Source organism: Cherax quadricarinatus, chromosome 18, assembly GCF_038502225.1.
Source record: "Cherax quadricarinatus isolate ZL_2023a chromosome 18, ASM3850222v1, whole genome shotgun sequence".
NCBI classification, from domain to species: domain Eukaryota; kingdom Metazoa; phylum Arthropoda; class Malacostraca; order Decapoda; family Parastacidae; genus Cherax; species Cherax quadricarinatus.
In genome coordinates this window covers 30,936,069-30,955,896 of record NC_091309.1, presented here as the reverse complement: position 1 = coordinate 30,955,896, position 19,828 = coordinate 30,936,069, and the positions used below count along the sequence as shown (strand labels likewise).

Here is a 19,828-nt window from a genome sequence, read left to right as displayed (position 1 = left end):
CTGGAGAGTATACCTGGAGAGCATATATCTGGAGAGTATACCTGGAGAGCATATATCTGGAGAGTATACCTGGAGAGCATATATCTGGAGAGTATACCTGGAGAGCATATATCTGGAGAGTATACCTGGAGAGTATGTATCTGGAGAGTATACCTGGAGATTATATATCTGGAGAGTATATCTGGAGAGTATACCTGGAGAGCATATATCTGGAGAGTATACCTGGAGAGCATATATCTGGAGAGTACACCTGGAGAGCATATATCTGGAGAGTATACCTGGAGAGCATATATCTGGAGAGTATACCTGGAGAGCATATATCTGGAGAGTACACCTGGAGAGCATATATCTGGAGAGTACACCTGGAGAGCATATATCTGGAGAGTATACCTGGAGAGCATATATCTGGAGAGTACACCTGGAGAGCATATATCTGGAGAGTATACCTGGAGAGCATATATCTGGAGAGTATACCTGGAGAGCATATATCTGGAGAGTATACCTGGAGAGCATATATCTGGAGAGTATACCTGGAGAGTATATATCTGGAGAGTATACCTGGAGAGTATATATCTGGAGAGTATACCTGGAGAGTATATATCTGGAGAGTATACCTGGAGAGCATATATCTGGAGAGTATACCTGGAGAGCATATATCTGGAGAGTATACCTGGAGAGCATATATCTGGAGAGTATACCTGGAGAGTATATATCTGGAGAGTATACCTGGAGAGTATATATCTGGAGAGTATACCTGGAGAGCATATATCTGGAGAGTATACCTGGAGAGCATATATCTGGAGAGTATACCTGGAGAGTATGTATCTGGAGAGTATACCTGGAGATTATATATCTGGAGAGTATACCTGGAGAGCATATATCTGGAGAGTATACCTGGAGAGCATATATCTGGAGAGTATACCTGGAGAGTATATATCTGGAGAGTATACCTGGAGAGCATATATCTGGAGAGTATACCTGGAGAGCATATATCTGGAGAGTATACCTGGAGAATATACTTGGAGAGTATACCTGGAGAATATACTTGGAGAGTATACCTGGAGAGTATATATCTGGAGAGTATACCTGGAGAGTATATATCTGGAGAGTATACCTGGAGAGTATATATCTGCAGAGTATACCTGGAGAGTATATATCTGGAGAGTATACCTGGAGAGTATATATCTGGAGAGTATACCTGGAGAGCATATATCTGGAGAGTATACCTGGAGAATATACTTGGAGAGTATACCTGGAGAGTATATATCTGGAGAGTATACCTGGAGAGTATATATCTGCAGAGTATACCTGGAGAGTATATATCTGGAGAGTATACCTGGAGAGTATACCTGGAGAGTATATATCTGGAGAGTATACCTGGAGAGCATATATCTGGAGAGTATACCTGGAGAATATACTTGGAGAGTATACCTGGAGAGTATATATCTGGATAGTATACCTGGAGAGCATATATCTGGAGAGTATACCTGGAGAGCATATATCTGGAGAGTATACCTGGAGAATATACTTGGAGAGTATACCTGGAGAGTATATATCTGGAGAGTATACCTGGAGAGCATATATCTGGAGAGTATACCTGGAGAATATACTTGGAGAGTATACCTGGAGAGTATATATCTGGAGAGTATACCTGGAGAGTATATATCTGGAGAGTATACCTGGAGAGTATATATCTGGAGAGTATACCTGGAGAATATACTTGGAGAGTATACCTGGAGAGTATATATCTGGAGAGTATACCTGGAGAGCATATATCTGGAGAGTATACGTGGAGAATATACTTGGAGAGTATACCTGGAGAGTATATATCTGGAGAGTATACCTGGAGAGTATATATCTGGAGAGCATACCTGGAGAGTATATATCTGGAGAGTATACCTGGAGAGTATACCTGGAGAGTATATATCTGGAGAGTATACCTGGAGAGTATATATCTGGAGAGTATACCTGGAGAGTATATATCTGGAGAGTATACCTGGAGAGCATATATCTGGAGAGTATACCTGGAGAGTATGTATCTGGAGAGTATATCTGGAGAGTATATATCTGGAGAGCATATATCTGGAGAGTATATATCTGGAGAGTATATATCTGGAAAGTATATATCTGGAGAGTATATATCTGGAGAGTATATATCTGGAGAGTATATATCTGGAGAGTATATATCTGGAGAGTATACCTGGAGTGTATATATCTGAAGAGTATACTTGGAGAGTATACCTGGAGAGTATACATCTGGAGAGTATACCTAGAGAGTATACCTGGAGAGGGTTTTGGGTCAACGCCTCCATGGCCCGGTCTGTGACCAGGCTTTACTTTGCTTACTTTCTTAAAAGTTGGTAAGTGTTAGATAAAAGTTTGGACTGATTTTGGTTTGTTTAGATCCCAGTTTGTTCTTGGATGAAACTGGAATAATTGAAAAACTGTTTTTCATGTGATAATTTCTGAGTGTCGCATCTGATTGTCTTCAAGACTTCCCTGCTTACAACCTGATAATGCAACTTCAGAGCGGCTTCAAACTTAATGTGCTTGTGTATTTTAGAATAATGGTCTCTTTGAAAGGTTTGAATTAAATTTGGGCTGTGTCCTAATTTACCATTTTTTGCTGAAATTTGAATATTAGTTTCCATTTGATGACTTGTGAATGTCGCTTCTGATTACCTTCACGTCAATACTAATATTTAACTGCATTATGACCTATGCTGTGTCTTCACTGTAGCAGTGGCGTGCACTCAAGTGCACTCAGGTGCAGGTACACGCACCTCTGAGTGTTAGTGTTGTACCTCACAACACAGTCTGGTACTGCAACACTTGTACTGGAGTTAGTGAGGTTCTCATACTCTCTCTCCCTCAATACTCATTCTTTCTCCTATTCAATTTCTCTTTCCACTTACTCCTCACAATCTAATTCTCCCCTCTTCCTCTATTCCTCCCTCTCCCCCTCACCCATTACCTCTCTCCCTCACTCCTCCACTCCCTTTCCTCTCTCCCCACTCCCTCCCTCCTCGCACTCTCCCTCTCATTATCTATATAATTAATTAATTAAATCACAATAAAATACCTGACTGCCCTTTAGTTTCTCTGAATTAAAACTTGGCTCAGCAGTTTAGTCATTTCCCTCCATTAACCTGGTAAAAGACTCGATAAAATCTCATGAATATTTTCCATTCATCTCAGTTGCTGAGTTTTAAATAATTTCTCAACTGGCTTTGTTTTACTTGATATGTGTATTGTATTGCATATTTTTAGCTAGTATATACCTTTACACTAGACCACTTTCTCACCTAGATTTGGTAATATATCTTTTTTTAAGTTCCCAGTGATCAAGTTGTTATTACCGTGCTGTTAGTGCTGCCATCCTGGAAGTGGATTTTTAATAGATATTTGGCATCCATGAAGGAGCTTGCCTCGTTTCTTTTCATTCCTGCACGGTATGCCTTTATAACGTGAGAACGCATCATCAGACTGGATTGAAATTTTCATCGGTGGTGAACTGTAACCAGGGGAAAGATCCACGGGACTGTTGGTACCTACAAGAATCTGTTCTGATCGGCTCCAAACTTTCAACAGTAGTACCTACAGTCATTGGCCAGGCTTCAAACACCTTTTATTGTACAGCAATAAAGGAATGGAACAGACTACCCGCACATGTCAAAGCCAGTCATAGCATGAACCAGTTCAAGAAGAGTGCCAAAAGGTGTCTGATAAATGTAGCTACAGAAAGGGAGGGGAATGATTTTCTGTTTTTTAGCTGACCCTCGTATTGTAGATAGTCTTAATGACCCTCGTGTTGTAGATAGTCTTTTTAGTATGATAATAAGATGTTATCTTCATTATAGAATAAGAAAATATTATAACATTTATATTATAATAATAAGGTAAAAGGACCCCAATGGAAATAAGTCACTCTGTCTGACTTTTTTGGGTTATCCCAGGTTCTCTACACATATGCTGCTATGTATGATAATTCTATGTAACTGTATTTGTGTATACCTGAATAAACTTACTTGTATCCTGTAGATGAATGGCTCAGAAAACCGACAAGTTGATAAATTAGACACACGTGCAACACTTGGGTATCTGCAATGAGGAAACGTTTCGCCATACAGTGGCTTCATCAGCCCATACAAAGGAGAACAGTGAAGAACAGGAGTAGTTTGAGGTAATCAGTCCCTCAGCCTTGAGTCGATGTAATCAGTCCATCAATCTTGAAAAGAATACAACATATGCGCAAGGAAGTGGCTTATATATTGTAGGCAGGTGAGGTGCAGCAGGGGAGCTGCAGGGATGGGGTTCATCTCTCTGGGGCTGGAGTGGTTGCATTAGCCAGTTCGATTGAGAGGATTATTGGTGACATGTCTAGGACTTTAAACTGATAGATTATAGAGGTATGGGTGTTTGTGGGGAAACAATCAGGCTGTGGTACTAGGGTTGAAAACAGCAGATATAACCAGGATACCTCAGGGATATGTTTAAAAGGCAATGTTCAAAATAAAGTTGCTAGTAAAGGCAAAGCAATTGATCAACAAACAGAGACAGACAGAGGGCAACGAGTGACTAGCTCCCTTAAGGTTTACTATACAAATAGTAGGAGTCTAAGAAATAAGATAGATGAGCTAAGATTACTTGCAAGTGCAGGTAATGTAGATATTATTGCTATAACAGAGACCTGGTTCAACTTGAAAGATAGAGAAATGCCTTCTGAATGCAACATACAGGGTTATAAACTATTCCACACTGAAAGGGTCAACAGGAAGGGTGGTGGAGTGGCGATATATGTCGGACATAATCTAAACTGTTGTGTTAGACAAGATATGAGATTAGAAACATCGGACACAGAATCTGTTCGTCTACAGTTTCTCGATGGCCATGAAAAATTTATTTTGGGTGTGATTTATAGACCCCCAAACCTTGATAGTGTGTGCAGTAAGCTGTTATGGGACGAAATTCATAAGGCATCTAGATATGAAAATGTTGTGTTAATGGTAGATTTTAACTTTAGACAAATTGATTGGAACAATGTGACAGGAAATCTTGAGTCTAGTAACTTTCTTGATATGGTTCAGGATTGCTTTCTAAAACAGTTTGTGACAGAACCAACTAGAGGAAACAATCTGCTTGACTTGGTTCTTGCCAGCAAAGAATCACTAATTAATAATCTTGAGGTTAACGATGAGCTTGGGGAAAGTGATCACAAATCACTTAGTTTCAATGTATCATGAAATTACCCAGATAACTGCAATCAAGCCTCTGTCCCAGACTTCTGCTTGGCCAATTTCATGGCTCTGAGAAATTACCTGGGTGGGCTAAATTTTTATAACCTGACTATGGGTCAGGTTGGTGGTGTTGGTTGCCAATACGACGTTTTTCAGAGCATAGTTCTAGCTTCCCAGACAACTTTTGTTCCAAGTAGGGAAATTAGATCTAACAAAAATGATCCCAAATGGATAAACAATAGATTAAAACATCTCATTGGTCAAAAGAGTGTCGTATATAGGTGTGTCAAAAGAGGGGATGGGCAGTTAAGAAATCAATATATTCAGTTAAAGAGATAAAAAAAGAATAAGAAAAGCAGAAAGGGATTATGAGGCTAAGGTCGCAAGGGATTCAAAGACTAACCCAAAAGGGTTCTTCCAGGTATACAGAAGTAAGATCAGGGACAAGATAGGCCCACAAGTAACTCTGGTCAGATCACTGACAGTGATAAGGATATGTGTGAAATTTTCAATACCTACTTCCTCTCAGTTTTTACTCGGGAAAATACTAGCGAAATTCCAGAAATAATAAATTATGTAGAACAGGACGATAATAAACTATGCACGATTGGAGTAACTAGTGACATGGTCCTCAGACAAATAGAGAAATTAAAACCTAACAAATCCCCCAGAAGATTCTTAACCATGTACTAGCCTCATGTCAGGACCTGGGGTTGATTATCTCTACTGAGAAAACAAAAATGCTTAACAGGCGTCCTCGACAGATCTACCTGGAGTTCATTACCTTTGTAATTTGCTCAGCTATCGAAACTTTGGGGTCCAGTCCCTGGACCCATTATGCACCTCTGTAATCTTTTGACTACCGCCCACAGGATGGGTATGGGGTGCATAATAAACATATTAAACTAACTAACAGAGAAATGTAGTCCGCAGGATCCAGTTGCATGATGGATCTCGACTACAATATGTTAACAGACACAGGTATCTAGGCTTCGAGGTTCCATTACTTAACTTGTTGTAACAATACTTTGTCGCCAACACAAAGAAAGGCCGAGACACTTGAGAGTTGTGGTAGGTTTTTATCCTAGGTATGGTGCTAATGTTAAAATTGGGAAAATTATATATTTTGCTGATATTAGATCATTGGTTATGCTTCACCCCTAATTGCTCATGTCAGACTGGAGGCTGGAAAAACTGCAGAAGCAATGAAGATTATTCTAGGATGCCCTCGTACTGCCTAAATTATAAATATACGGAAAGAACTTGATATCCTAAGCATCAGCGATCCTGTAACTGAAAGCAATGTCCTCACTGGTGTCAATATACTTAGAGAAGTTCATTTAAATCTTTGCACAGAAGTCCTCCAAACTTTCCTCAGCACTGGTGGATCATAAAAGCTGGAACTGACCTCCGCATGCACCAGATATATGATCTATGTCAAGTAAGACAACAGTGGCACTTCCTCCTCTCCATGGGTTATCCCATTCCAAACCACTATTCTCCCCTTTCTCCCCAAAAAGCTTCTTAAATCACAACAAAAGCTTCGCCTTGAAGCCAAGCAGGATGCCTTAAGCTGTATTGTAATGCTGATGTTGTCATACTCTTTGTGTTCTATTTGTTAGGAAATTATAGATCTATCTACCAACTTTTCCTGTTATTCCTTTATCATGCATTTTGTGCGCTATTATACCATGGTCACATTTGTCCGAGGCTTTTGCAAAGTTTGTGTATACTACATCTGCGTTTTGTTTATCTTCTAGAGCATCCAGGACCTTGTCATAGTGGTCCAGTAGCTGGGACAGGCAGGACCGACCTGCTCTAAACCCATGTTGCTCTGGGTTGTGTAAAATATTGGGTATCTAGATGGGTGGCGATCTTGCTTCTTAAAACCCTTTCAAAGATGTTTATGATATGAGATGTTACCGCTATCGGTCTGTAGTCCTTTGCTATTGCTTTACTGGCCCCTTTGTGGGGTGGGGCTATGTCTGTTGTTTTTAGTAACTGTGGGACGACCTCTGTGTCCATGCTTACTCTCCATAGGATGTTAAAAACACATGATAGGGACTTGTTGCAGTTCTTGATGAACACGAAGTTGCATGAGTCTGGGCCTGGGGCGAGTGCATGGGCATGTCATTTATCACCTTTAAGAAGTCATTTGGCGTCAGGATAATATCAGATAAGTTTAAATCTACCAAATTCTGTGCCCCTCTCAAAAAAATTCATTTAGGTCTTCGACTCTGTCTGGTTAGCGGCTCGCTAAAAACTGAGTCATATTGGTACTTGAGTAACTCACTCATTTCGTTGCTGTCATCTGTGTAGGACCTATCTTGTTTAAGTAGAGGCCCAATACTGGATGTTGTTCTAGATTTTGATTTGGCATAAGAAAACAAATAACATTTAAAAAATAAGCACGTATTAACTCTTACTAATGTTTTATCAAGTAATTGATGCGAATATTTGGGAATTATTGTTATCGCCATAATTCTAGCAGTGATGTACACAGTGTAACTTATTGAACTGATACCAGTAATTACCCAGTACATCATTTTCAACTAGTCTCATTATACCGTTTATGACATTTTATCGAGAAAACGTTTCGTCCCTGGTGGGCGAAAAGCCTACTGAGTATGAACATCTTTAAGGGTGATGGACTGATTACATCGTCTTCAAGTATCTTCTGCTTCTATCAACTTTTCTGTACTTGACTGAAGAAGCCTACTGTGTAGGCGAAACGTTTCATAATAAAGATACCTAACTGTTGCATATGTGTCTTACCTAACCTACTGAGTATAATGAAATGAACCGCATAATGTATTTTATTAACAAATTTGACAGTATATAATATTGACAGTATACAATACTTAACGTAAATTTCTTTTCAACAGCTGGTCTGCTCTTATTACAGATTTTTTTTCTCTCACCCACAAGATGTACTGCTTATATTGATACGACTAGCTTATATGTCATCTTATATGATTAACTTATAGGACTACCTTATATGCTAGGATTAGTAATACATTATTATGTAAGTTTCAGAATTAGTTTGCCTGAAATGCTTTGCATATTAAGTCCCCTCAAGGAAGGTTCCTTGATGTTGGTGAGGGGCTCTTGATTTAGGGAATTGGATCTGTGCTCCAGTTCCCCGAATTAAGCCTGAATGCCTTCCACATCCCCCCCCCCCCCCCAGGCGCTGTATAATCCTCCGGGTTTAGCGCTTCCCCCTTGATTATAATAATAATAATGCATATTAAGTGGCTTTAACTGGAGCACACAATTGTATCAAATAATTTTTTTGTCATAATTGCATCAAACCTGTAATCAAAATGATCTCGGTCACTGTAGCTTCTGTGTATGCTTAATAATTTTTTATTGGGTTACTCCAGATTATTTTCTACGTTATGTGCTATACAAAACCATTGTAAAATTTTGAAAGTGTTTATAAAACGTTAAGTCACATTCTTTGACTATATTGCATTATCTTAGGTCAAATATACGTGGTGTACTTTTCTTATACATCCATAACAACAATAAATCCTGTAGATCATTGTAAAAATATGTAATTTTATGCAGGCCTAAACACCAGAAACCCTACATAACCAGGTGGGGAGGAGTTACATTAAGAATGCAGTACAGTTTAATTTTATATATTTATTATGCACCCCAGACTTATGGTGTGGATGGTAGTCAAAGGATTACAGAGGTACATAATGGGTCCAGGAACTGGACCCTAAAGTTATGATAGCTGAGCAAGTTACAAAGGTAATGAACTCCAGGTAGATCTGGTCAGAATCATGACAAGTTACAGAGGTATCTACAGATTACAGAGGTATACAATACATTTTTTTTGTAACCACTGTAAGCCTTTGGAAATGAAAATTTAATTTCAACTTCTATTTTAATGTATAAATGGAATGTGAGAGTACTAACATGGTCGTAGATGAAGCATCAGAGGAAAGAATGAAGAATTATAAGAGTTTGTGCTATGTGGCAGACAGCAGAGAGAACTGTTGTAGCTGCTGCTGCTGCTGACTTAGTGTTGTTGTAGCAGCTCTGCTGTCACCACCAGCTGCTCTCTCATATATATTCTTGCTGCGGGGATATGCCACAGACTACAATAAACAATATAAGCCTCAGAAAATTAAACAGTTTAGCAGTTATTTCCATGATGGTGGTGGCTACAACGGTGACTGTCGGCACACTGCTGGGTGAGTAATGTTAGTAGCTGCTGCAGGCTGGATCCTTCACCCGTCCAACACCTCGGTCGTAACTTAACACTTAAGTCCAGGACCTAGGCCGTAACCTACCGTGACTAGGTACAAGTCAAAGGTCGTAACCTGCCATGACTAGGTCCAAGACCTCAGTCGTAACTTATCAAGATTTAGGTTCCACTCCTGGGTCTTAACCTACAAAGACTACGTCCACGACCTCGGTCGTAACTTAAGACTTAGGTCCAAGACCTACGCTGTAAGCTACCATGACAAGGTCCAAGACCTAGGTCGTAACCTACTATGACAAGGTCCAAGACCTTAGCCGTAACCTACTATGACAAGGTCCAAGACCTAAGCCGTAACCTACCATGACAAGGTCCAAGATCTAGGTCATAACCTGCCATGACTAGGTCCAAGACCTAGGTCATAACGTACCAAGAACAGGTCCAAGACCTGTTTATGGTTCTTGGACCTACTCATGGCAGGTCATAACCTGCCATGACTAGGTCCAAGACCTACCAAGACTAGGTCCAAGACCTGGTCCAAGTCTAGGTCCAAGACCTGGTCCAAGGCTAGGTCCAAGACTAGGTCCAAGGCCTGGTCCAAGACTAGGTCCAAGGCCTGGTCCAAGACTAGGTCCAAGGCCTGGTCCAAGACTAGGTCCAAGACCTGGTCCAAGACCTGGTCCAAGACCTGGTCCAAGACCTGGTCCAAGACTAGGTCCAAGACCTGGTCCAAGACCTGGTCCAATACTAGGTCCAAGACCTGGTCCAAGACTAGGTCCAAGACCTGGTCCAAGACTAGGTCCAAGACTAGGTCCAAGACCTGGTCCAAGACTAGGTCCAAGACCTGGTCCAAGACTAGGTCCAAGACCTGGTCCAAGACTAGGTCCAAGACCTGGTCCAAGACTAGGTCCAAGACCTGGTCCAAGACTAGGTCCAAGACCTGGTCCAAGACTAGATCCAAGACTAGGCCCAAGACCTAGTCCATGGTCTACCAAGATTAAGTGTAGGCTTGGTTCAAGAACTACCAAGACTAGATGAAGGATTGGTTCATGACCTAGTTCTAGACCTACCAAGACCTATATCCTAATAACGCAGGGCTAAGTGTAGACTTGGTCTAAGTCTGTCCAAGACCCAGACCATAACCTCAACCTCCCAATACCTGGAGTATACCTGGAGGGTGTTCCAGGGATCAACGCCCCCATGGCCTGGTCCATGACCAGGCCTCACGGTGGATCAGGGCCTGATCAACCAGGCTGCTATTGCTGGCTGCACATAAACCGACATATGAACCACAGCCTGGCTGGTCAGGTACTGACTTTAGGTGCCTGTCCTGCACCTCCTAGAAGACAGCCAAGGGTCTATTAGTAATTCCCCTTATGTTTGCTGGGAGGCAGTTGAACAGTCTTGGACCCCTCACACTTGTTGTGTTGTCTCTTGGTGTACTCGTGGCACCCTGATTTTCATTGGGGAGATGTTGCATCTCTTGCTGTCATAGGGAGTGATTTTCATGTGCAAATCTGGGACTAGTCCCTCTAGGACTTCCTAAGTGTATACAGCCTCTCCTCATTTTGCGACGTACTTGTTTACTGACCACTCGGACTTACAACCAGCTCTCCAACCAGTATGCAAACCTCAGTAATGTATATTAGAGCTGATTTCCACTATTCCATTTATTACAGTATACGGTACACTACTGTATAAATATTTAAAAATATACTAAAAATGTTATAAATGGAGCAAAGGTGACATTAAAAAAAATATCTGAAGATGATTAACGCAAACCCACTACCAGTACACTAAGTTCCTTGCTTAACGACCAATTTTTAGGAACGGATCCTCATCATTAAGTGAGGAGAGGCTGTATTGTGATGTATCTTTCTTGCCTGTGTTCCCAGGATTATAGGTCAAGGGACTTGAACTGTTCCCAAGACCCGGACCGTAACCTCAGCCTCCCCAGACCCGGGCCGTAACCTCAGGCTCCCAAGACCTGCACCGTAACCTCAGGCTCCCAAGACCCGGACTGTAACCTCAGGCTCCCAAGACCCAGACCGTAGCCTCAGGCTCCCAGACTGTAACCTCAGGCTCCCAAGACCCGGACTGTAACCTCAGGCTCCCAAGACCCGGACGGTAACCTCAGGCTCCCAAGACCCGGACGGTAACCTCAGGCTCCCAAGACCCGGACGGTAACCTCAGGCTCCCAAGACCCGGACCGTAACCTCAGGCTCCCAAGACCCGGACCGTAACCTCAGGCTCCCAAGACCCGGACCGTAACCTCAGGCTCCCAAGACCCGGACCGTAACCTCAGGCTCCCAAGACCCGGACCGTAACCTCAGGCTCCCAAGACCCGGACCGTAACCTCAGGCTCCCAAGACCCGGACCGTAACCTCAGGCTCCCAAGACCCGGACCGTAACCTCGGCCTCCCAAGACCCGGACCGTAACCTCGGCCTCCCAAGACCCGGACAGTAACCTCAACCTTCCAAGACCAGACATTAACCTCAACCTCCCAAAACCCAGTTCGTAACCTCAACCTCTTACCTTGCAAACTGAGTATCCGTGGTTCAATCCCCAGCTGGATGAAAACGTTGGGCACATTCCCCTAACACCTGCTGTCCCTGTTTACCTAGCAGTAAATAGATACCTGGGTATAGTTGACTGGTGGCGGTCGCATCAGGAGGGACAATATTCAGTTCAATTCAATTCAAGTTTATTCTCTATAAGGGTTACAATGTGGGGTTTACAGGTTTTGGGTATTGTGTGGTTTACATGTTATAAAATACTAATTACAGAGGGGGCCACTAGGACACCTAGCATGGCTAGGCATTTCGAGCAGACTTAGATTAAATCTTAACATTAAATCCTTACAGATTATGGTATTAAGGCTAAGTGACTACATCATAATTTGTGAGTTTAGCAATGTGAATGCTTTTTGAGTATCATAGGCAAACTTATGACTAGTTAGGATTTATTATTTTAAGATTAGTATTTCTGGGTTTATAGTCAGTGGGTGAGTGAGTGTAATTGTGAACCACCAGGTGGTTATCATGTAGTTAGTTGTCGGGGTGGATCAGGGAGATAAGATGTTTTCTAACTGTTGTTTTGAAAGTGATGAATGTGTCTGCAGTTCTAAAGTTTTCAGGTAGGGTGTTCCAGATTTTAGGTCCTTTGAAATACATTGAATTTTTGTAAAGATTTAGTCGAACACGGGGAATGTCATAGAGATGTTTGTGTCTGGTGTTATGCCTGTGGATCCTGTCAGAACTATCAAGAAAGCATTTTAGGTCAAGGTTAATGTTGGAATTTAAGGTCCTGTAGATATGGATTGCACAGTAGTAAGTGTGGATATTCTGAACAGGGAGTAAGTTTAGATCTATGAAGAGTGGGGGGGGGGGGGTGTGTGGCCAGGGATGGGATTTAGTGATTATTCTTACTGCGGCTTTTTGTTGGGTTATTATTGGCTTTAGGTGTGTTGCTGCAGTTGAACCCCAAGCACAGATAGCATAGGTGAGGTATGGATATGCATTATAAGTGAATGGTATAGTGTGAGAAGGGCAGTTTGCGGCACGTAGTATTGTATCTTGGAGAGGATCCCCACCGTTTTGGATACTTTTTTTGTTGTGTTGGATATGGGTGCTGAAATTTAGGTTGTTGTCGAGGTATAGGCCAAGGAATTTGCCCTCATTATGTCTGGCAATTATAGTGTTGTCGATCTTAATGTTAAGTTGCGCAACACCTGCTCTGCTACTAAACATAATATAGTAGGTTTTGCCAGTGTTAAGTTTTAGTTTATTGGCTGTCATCCAAGTCGATATTTTGAGCAGCTCCTCGTTAAGAATGGTGTTGAGGGTGGCAAGATTAGGGTGGGAGATAACATAAGTTGTGTCGTCAGCAAAGAGAATGGGTTTCAGGTGTTGGGATATGTTTGGAAGATCATTGATGTAAATGAGGAAGAGCAGGGGTCCAAAGACACTTCCCTATGGAACTCCAGTATCAAGTGGCCGTATTGATGAGGCTGTGTCTTTAATGGCGACATACTGATACCTATTAGAAAGGTAGGATTTAAAATATGCAAGCGCATGGTCTCTTATACCATAGTGGTCAAGTTTGTGGAGTAGGATGCCGTGGTCTACTGTGTCAAACGCTTTTCTTAGGTCAATAAAAATTCCTAGCGGATATTCCTTATTTTCCAATGCTGTTTAAAGCAGGTCTAGCATTTTTATAATTGCATCATTAGTGCTTTTATTTTTCCTGAATCCAAATTGGCAGGGGTTGAGTATGTTTTGTGACATTATAAATGAATATAGTTTCCTCTGCACGAGTTTCTCGAAGATTTTGGATAGCAATGGTAAGTTTGATATTGGCCTATACAGTTGTTTACGTCTGTAGGGTCACCACCCTTATGTATTGGTGTAACCCTTGCTGTCTTGAGTAGTGTCAGGAAAGTGCTAGTTTCTAGTGACTTGTTAAAAAGTTATGTAATAGCATGCGAAAGGACATGGGCCGCTCGCTTGTACAATAATGGTGGGACGTGAGACAGATTCCCCGAGTTATTTTTAAGTGACTTGATGATCACGGTGACTTCCATGGGCTCAGTTGGTACAAGATTGAAGGAATTTGGGAAAGGAAGGAAGGAAGAGACAGTCCTTGATAACGCACTGACTTTCTTGGGTTATCCTGGGTGGTTAACCCTCCAATTGAAAAATCTGAACAAATCTTATTTTATCTTAACACCCTTACCCCTCTTCAGGAGAGATTCCTTGATGCCAGTGAGGGGTGTTTACTCCAGGGAACTGGACATGTCCTTGCCTTCCTTTGGTTGAACCCGACTGCCTTCCACATTTCTTGGCCCATTTATTGAGATAGAGGTTCAAAGAGGTACTTGCTTACACAGGGTTGAAGATTGAGACACTTATGCAACATAAGGGAATCTTTATTGAAGAAGCATTTTGCCACACAGTGGCTTCATCAGTCCAGTACAAACCAGAAAGGTGTAGGGAGAGGAGAAGTTTGAGGTAATCAGTCCCTCAGCCTGGAGTTGATGTGGTCAGTCCATCAATCTTGTAGAAAGTACAGCATAGGGCCATAAAAGTGGCTTATATACTGTAGTCAGGTGAGGTGAAACGGGAGGCAGCGGGGTTATAGTGGTACCATCCACTATAACCACTAGTCGAAGTAGGTCTTCGTCCTAAGGTTGGACAAGTGTTGAAGAATTCTTTGTATCAAGATCCCATGATGTTGCAGTGTCTGACAGATGTGATTTATCACATCTGTAAAACATAATTTAATGTGAATACCGTCGCTTGACTTAAGTCCACTCTGTGGTTTACCACCAGAGTGTATTATTGGAACTGTCATAATGCTGAGTGCTCATTTGCCTGGCACTTGTTTTATCCCATACTATGTTTTTTTTCTTGTACAGTTATTTAAGTGGCTAATAGCTCCCTAAATAATAGTTTGCACAAGGAAGAAATAACCAGGTTATGGATACATTGATTATATTATAAATACAGTGGGCCCCCGACTTATGATCAGCTCCCAACTCGATTAGATTTTTAGATTTTGCCACTGAAGTGGCTAGTTTATTGTGCACCCCATATCCATCCTGTGGATGGTAGCAGAAGAGCATATGGATACACACAAGGCCCAGGAACTAGGCCCCAAGGGGTTAACATGAATAGATATGGATTTATATCTACATATCTATAGTTCACTTATCTGTTACAAGCAAATTTAGGAAATTTGCTTAGTATATCTGGTATCTTATTTTCATTAATAAGATATCTTGACATGTCACATAGATTATTATACTATCTATCTCTGTATTCCTCAATAAGTGGACAATTAAGCACATAGTGTTCAAGACAGTGACCATATGCCTGATCACATAATTTACATTTAGTTTGATCATCTGTGTCTCTCCCAAACTGCCAGAAGTACTTGTAACCAAGCCTAAGCCTGGCCACTACAACATCAGTCAGTCTGTTCACATTGCATATTGCTCCATAAACATACTTATCTACGTTCATGTTATCATAGTGGGTTATAGATCTACTCAGGCTTCTAATTGCATTCCTATAACAATCATTTTCATTATTTACTTCTCTCCTAAAATTATTCCTAATGCTAGACACAGTTATACCAAAGTTATATTCTACATTCTCCTGGGTACTCTTCTTGGCTAACATATCAACTTTATCATGAAGGAGTAATCCAATGTGTGATGGGATCCATAGCAACTGTACATTAATTCCTGTCCCTGATTTTTGAGTATCTATACCTGGCTTCTCCAATGAGCATGTTATTGGTGTCATTACATGAGTCAAGAGCCTTCAATGATGGCATAGATTACATAGATTACTTGAACAATTATGTAAGTGTATTTTTGGGGGTCTGAAACGGACTAATCTGATTTACAATATTCCTTATGGGAGCAAATTCGTTCGGTAACGGCACCCGAACAGCCTTCTGGAACAAATTAATATCATAAGTCGGGGGTCCACTGTAAATGTAAAGCCCCTGAACTAATATTGATCTGATTTTTTTTATTCACCCTAAGAAAAATCTATCGTAACAATAGGAATAAAATTCACCAGTGCTCTGTATGAGCTGGTCAAATTATGATAAAAAAAAAAAAACAGGCCAAAAATGTGAATTATCCAATGACGAGGATCTACTGAAATTTCTCGTAAATTCTGACTTGGCTGGCAGTAGTCAGTCCTCATTGCTTTTTTATTAATTTTAATTAAAATTTGCTGTTTTTTTCTATTACAAACATGCTAAAATTTAAAATTTTTTATGCTTATAATTTCTACAGTTTTATTTACAATCTTAATTATAGAAAATCTTGTTCTGTTAATGAAAATATAGTATTCTGTATTTTATATCTTTACTATATCAAAATTTCATATTAATACTTCATTTCTTTACTGTTATTTAACTTCTTAACTATACAGGCATGCCCTGCTTATACAGCAAGTAAGGTTCTGGGCTATTGGTGTAAAACTAAAATTGCTGTAAAGTGAATCATATACTTTTCTCATTTTCAAATGCATATAGAAGCCTGATAACATGCTTACACTATCACATTTTAAGTGAGCAATAAAGCTAGACCTAAATAAATACATATAGAGTTCATCCATTACTTACGTTAAAGTGTTTTCATCCTGGATCAGTGAAGAATGGGTATACAGTGGAACTCTGGATTTTGGCCGTAATCCATTCCAGAAGGTCGGCCTAAATCTGAAAAGGGTGAAAAACCGAAGTAATATTTCCTGTGAGAATTAATGTAAATACAATTACAGTGGGCCCCCGGTTATCGGCCGGTTCGGTTATTGGCCAACTCGGTTATTGGCAGGTTTTTTGGCGCCCGGTTATCGGCCGTTTTGGACGCGTCCATCCACCGGCTGGGGCAGCTTGCGCTTCAGTTAGGCTCTGTCTCTCGGTGGCTGAGGAAGCTTCTGCTCATACATCCAAACATTTCGCTTGTTTACCATTGTTTTTAGTGGTTTTTCTTGCAGTGCAACTGTCAAATAAGTAAAGATGGCTCCAAAGAAAGTTCCTAGTAGAGTTCCTGTGGTAAAGAAAGTGAGAAATGCCATGGAATTTAAGCATGAAATGATAGAAAAGTTTGAAAGTGGTATGAAGGTGGTGGAACTTGCCAGGATGTACAGCAAGAATAAGTCAACAATTACATCCATCCTGGCAAAGAAAGAACAAATCAAAGATGCTAATGTTGTAAAAGGAGTAACTTTTGTAACTAAAAGGCAACCAATAATGGAAGATATGGAAAAGTTATTATTATTATTATTGCCGGGATTGATGGGATAAAGATAGAAATGTTAAAAGCAGGTGGGGATATAGTTTTGGAGTGGTTGGTGCAATTATTTAATAAATGTATGGAAGAGGGTAAGGTACCTAGGGATTGGCAGAGAGCATGCATAGTTCCTTTGTATAAAGGCAAAGGGGATAAAAGAGAGTGCAAAAATTATAGGGGGATAAGTCTGTTGAGTATACCTGGCAAAGTGTATGGTAGAGTTATTATTGAAAGAATTAAGAGTAAGACGGAGAATAGGATAGCAGATGAACAAGGAGGCTTTAGGAAAGGTAGGGGGTGTGTGGACCAGGTGTTTACAGTGAAACATATAAGTGAACAGTATTTAGATAAGGCTAAAGAGGTCTTTGTGGCATTTATGGATTTGGAAAAGGCGTATGACAAGGTGGATAGGGGGGCAATGTGGCAGATGTTGCAGGTGTATGGTGTAGGAGGTAGGTTACTGAAAGCAGTGAAGAGTTTTTACGAGGATAGTGAGGCTCAAGTTAGAGTATGTAGGAAAGAGGGAAATTATTTCCCAGTAAAAGTAGGCCTTAGACAAGGATGTGTGATGTCACCGTGGTTAATATATTTATAGATGGGGTTGTAAGAGAAGTAAATGCGAGGGTCTTGGCAAGAGGCGTGGAGTTAAAAGATAAAGAATCACACATAAAGTGGGAGTTGTCACAGTTGCTCTTTGCTGATAACACTGTGCTCTTGGGAGATTCTGAAGAGAAGTTGCAGAGATTGGTGGATGAATTTGGTAGGGTGTGCAAAAGAAGAAAACTGAAAGTGAATACAGGAAAGAGTAAGGTTATGAGGATAACAAAAAGATTAGGTGATGAAAGATTGGATATCAGATTGGAGGGAGAGAGTATGGAGGAGGTGAATGTATTCAGATATTTGGGAGTGGACGTGTCAGCGGATGGGTCTATGAAAGATGAGGTGAATCATAGAATTGATGAGGGGAAAAGGGTGAGTGGTGCACTTAGGAGTCTCTGGAGACAAAGAACTTTGTCCTTGGAGGCAAAGAGGGGAATGTATGAGAGTATAGTTTTACCAACGCTCTTATAAGGGTGTGAAGCATGGGTGATGAATGTTGCAGCGAGGAGAAGGCTGGAGGCAGTGGAGATGTCATGTCTGAGAGCAATGTGTGGTGTGAATATAATGCAGAGAATTCGTAGTTTGGAAGTTAGGAGGAGGTGCGGGATTACCAAAACTATTGTCCAGAAGGCTGAGGAAGGGTTGTTGAGGTGGTTCGGACATGTGGAGAGAATGGAGCGAAACAGAATAACTTCAAGAGTGTATCAGTCTGTAGTGGAAGGAAGGCGGGGTAGGGGTCGGCCTAGGAAAGGTTGGAGGGAGGGGGTAAAGGAGGTTTTGTGTGCGAGGGGCTTGGACTTCCAGCAGGCATGTGTGAGCGTGTTTGATAGGAGTGAATGGAGACAAATGGTTTTTAATACTTGACGTGCTGTTAGAGTGTGAGCAAAGTAACATTTATGAAGGGGTTCAGGGAAACCGGCAGTCCAGACTTGAGTCCTGGAGATGGGAAGTACAGTGCTTGCACTCTGAAGGAGGGGTGTTGCAGTTTAAAAACTGTAGTGTAAAGCACCCTTCTGGCAAGACAGTGATGGAGTGAATGATGGTGAAAGCTTTTCTTTTTCGGGCCACCCTGCCTTGGTGGGAATCGGCCAGTGTGATAATAATAAAAAAAAATTAAGGAAAAAGAAATGGTGGGAGACAGTGTTGTGGAGTCTACTATTTGTGAGAAGGCAAAGCAGTTGCATGAGGATCTTGCAAAGAAAATGCCTGGCACAAGTGCTGTAATTTGTGAATTTAGGGCCAGCAAAGGATGGTTTGATAGATTTCAGAAGAGTAGTGGCAAACAGTGTTGTAAGGCATGGTGAGGCTGCAAGTTTTGACATGTGTGCAGCTGAAAAGTATGTTCACGAATTCCAGGACTATGTAAAGGCCGAAGGATTCGAACCCCAACAAGTGTTCAGTTGTGACGAAACAGGCCTGTTTTGTAAGAAAATGCCAAACAGGACTTACCTTACCCAGGAGGAAAAGGCACTGCCAGGACACAAGCCTATGAAAGACAGGCTTACTCTTTTGTTATGTGGTAATGCTAGTGGGGATTTAAAAGTGAAGCCTTTACTCGTGTATCACTCAGAAAATCCCGGAGTGTTCAAGAAAAACAGTGTCATGAAGAATAGATTGTGTGTGATGTGGAAAGCTAATCATAAGGCATGGGTCACAAGGCAAATTTTCAAATAGTAGGTTAATGATGTGTTTGGCCCAAGTGTGAAAAAATACTTCTTGGAAAAGAAATTGCCATTCAAGTGCCTCCTGGTACTGGACAATGCTCCTGCACATCCTCCAGACTTGCAAGACCAAGTGTTTAGGCAATCAGTTTCAGACACCCAAAAATAATAGCAAAAAATACATTTTTAAAAATTAACTATAGTATTACATACAGAAAACAATGAGAACTAAATGAAATGACTAATGAAATGGATAAAATGAACATTTAACATCACATTTACCTTTATTGAAGATTCTTGTTGACG

The 19,828-nt window shown here is 41.0% G+C and overlaps 1 protein-coding gene and 1 long non-coding RNA gene across 6 annotated transcripts in view; one reads left to right on the top strand and one right to left on the bottom strand.

Annotated features, from left to right (window-relative positions):
• The first annotated feature begins 9,231 nt into the window (after positions 1–9,231).
• The window catches only part of LOC128689424 (protein wntless), a 169,422-nt gene continuing 158,825 nt past the window's right edge, over positions 9,232–19,828 (top strand). For 3 of the 5 annotated variants that reach the window (XM_053777686.2, XM_053777685.2, XM_053777684.2), the window contains exon 1: positions 9,232–9,442. In XM_053777686.2, the coding sequence (XP_053633661.1) occupies positions 9,337–9,442 (106 nt within the window). In that variant the 5' untranslated portion in view covers positions 9,232–9,336. The remainder of the gene's footprint in view (positions 9,443–19,828) is intronic. The other 2 variants (XM_053777687.2, XM_053777683.2) reach the window with 1 other exon arrangement.
• Positions 14,358–16,959, bottom strand: LOC128689425 (uncharacterized). Its single transcript, XR_008407170.2, has 2 exons — positions 16,595–16,959; positions 14,358–14,715 (listed from the first exon to the last, which is right to left on the bottom strand). It is a non-coding gene; the product is annotated as an uncharacterized lncRNA (long non-coding RNA).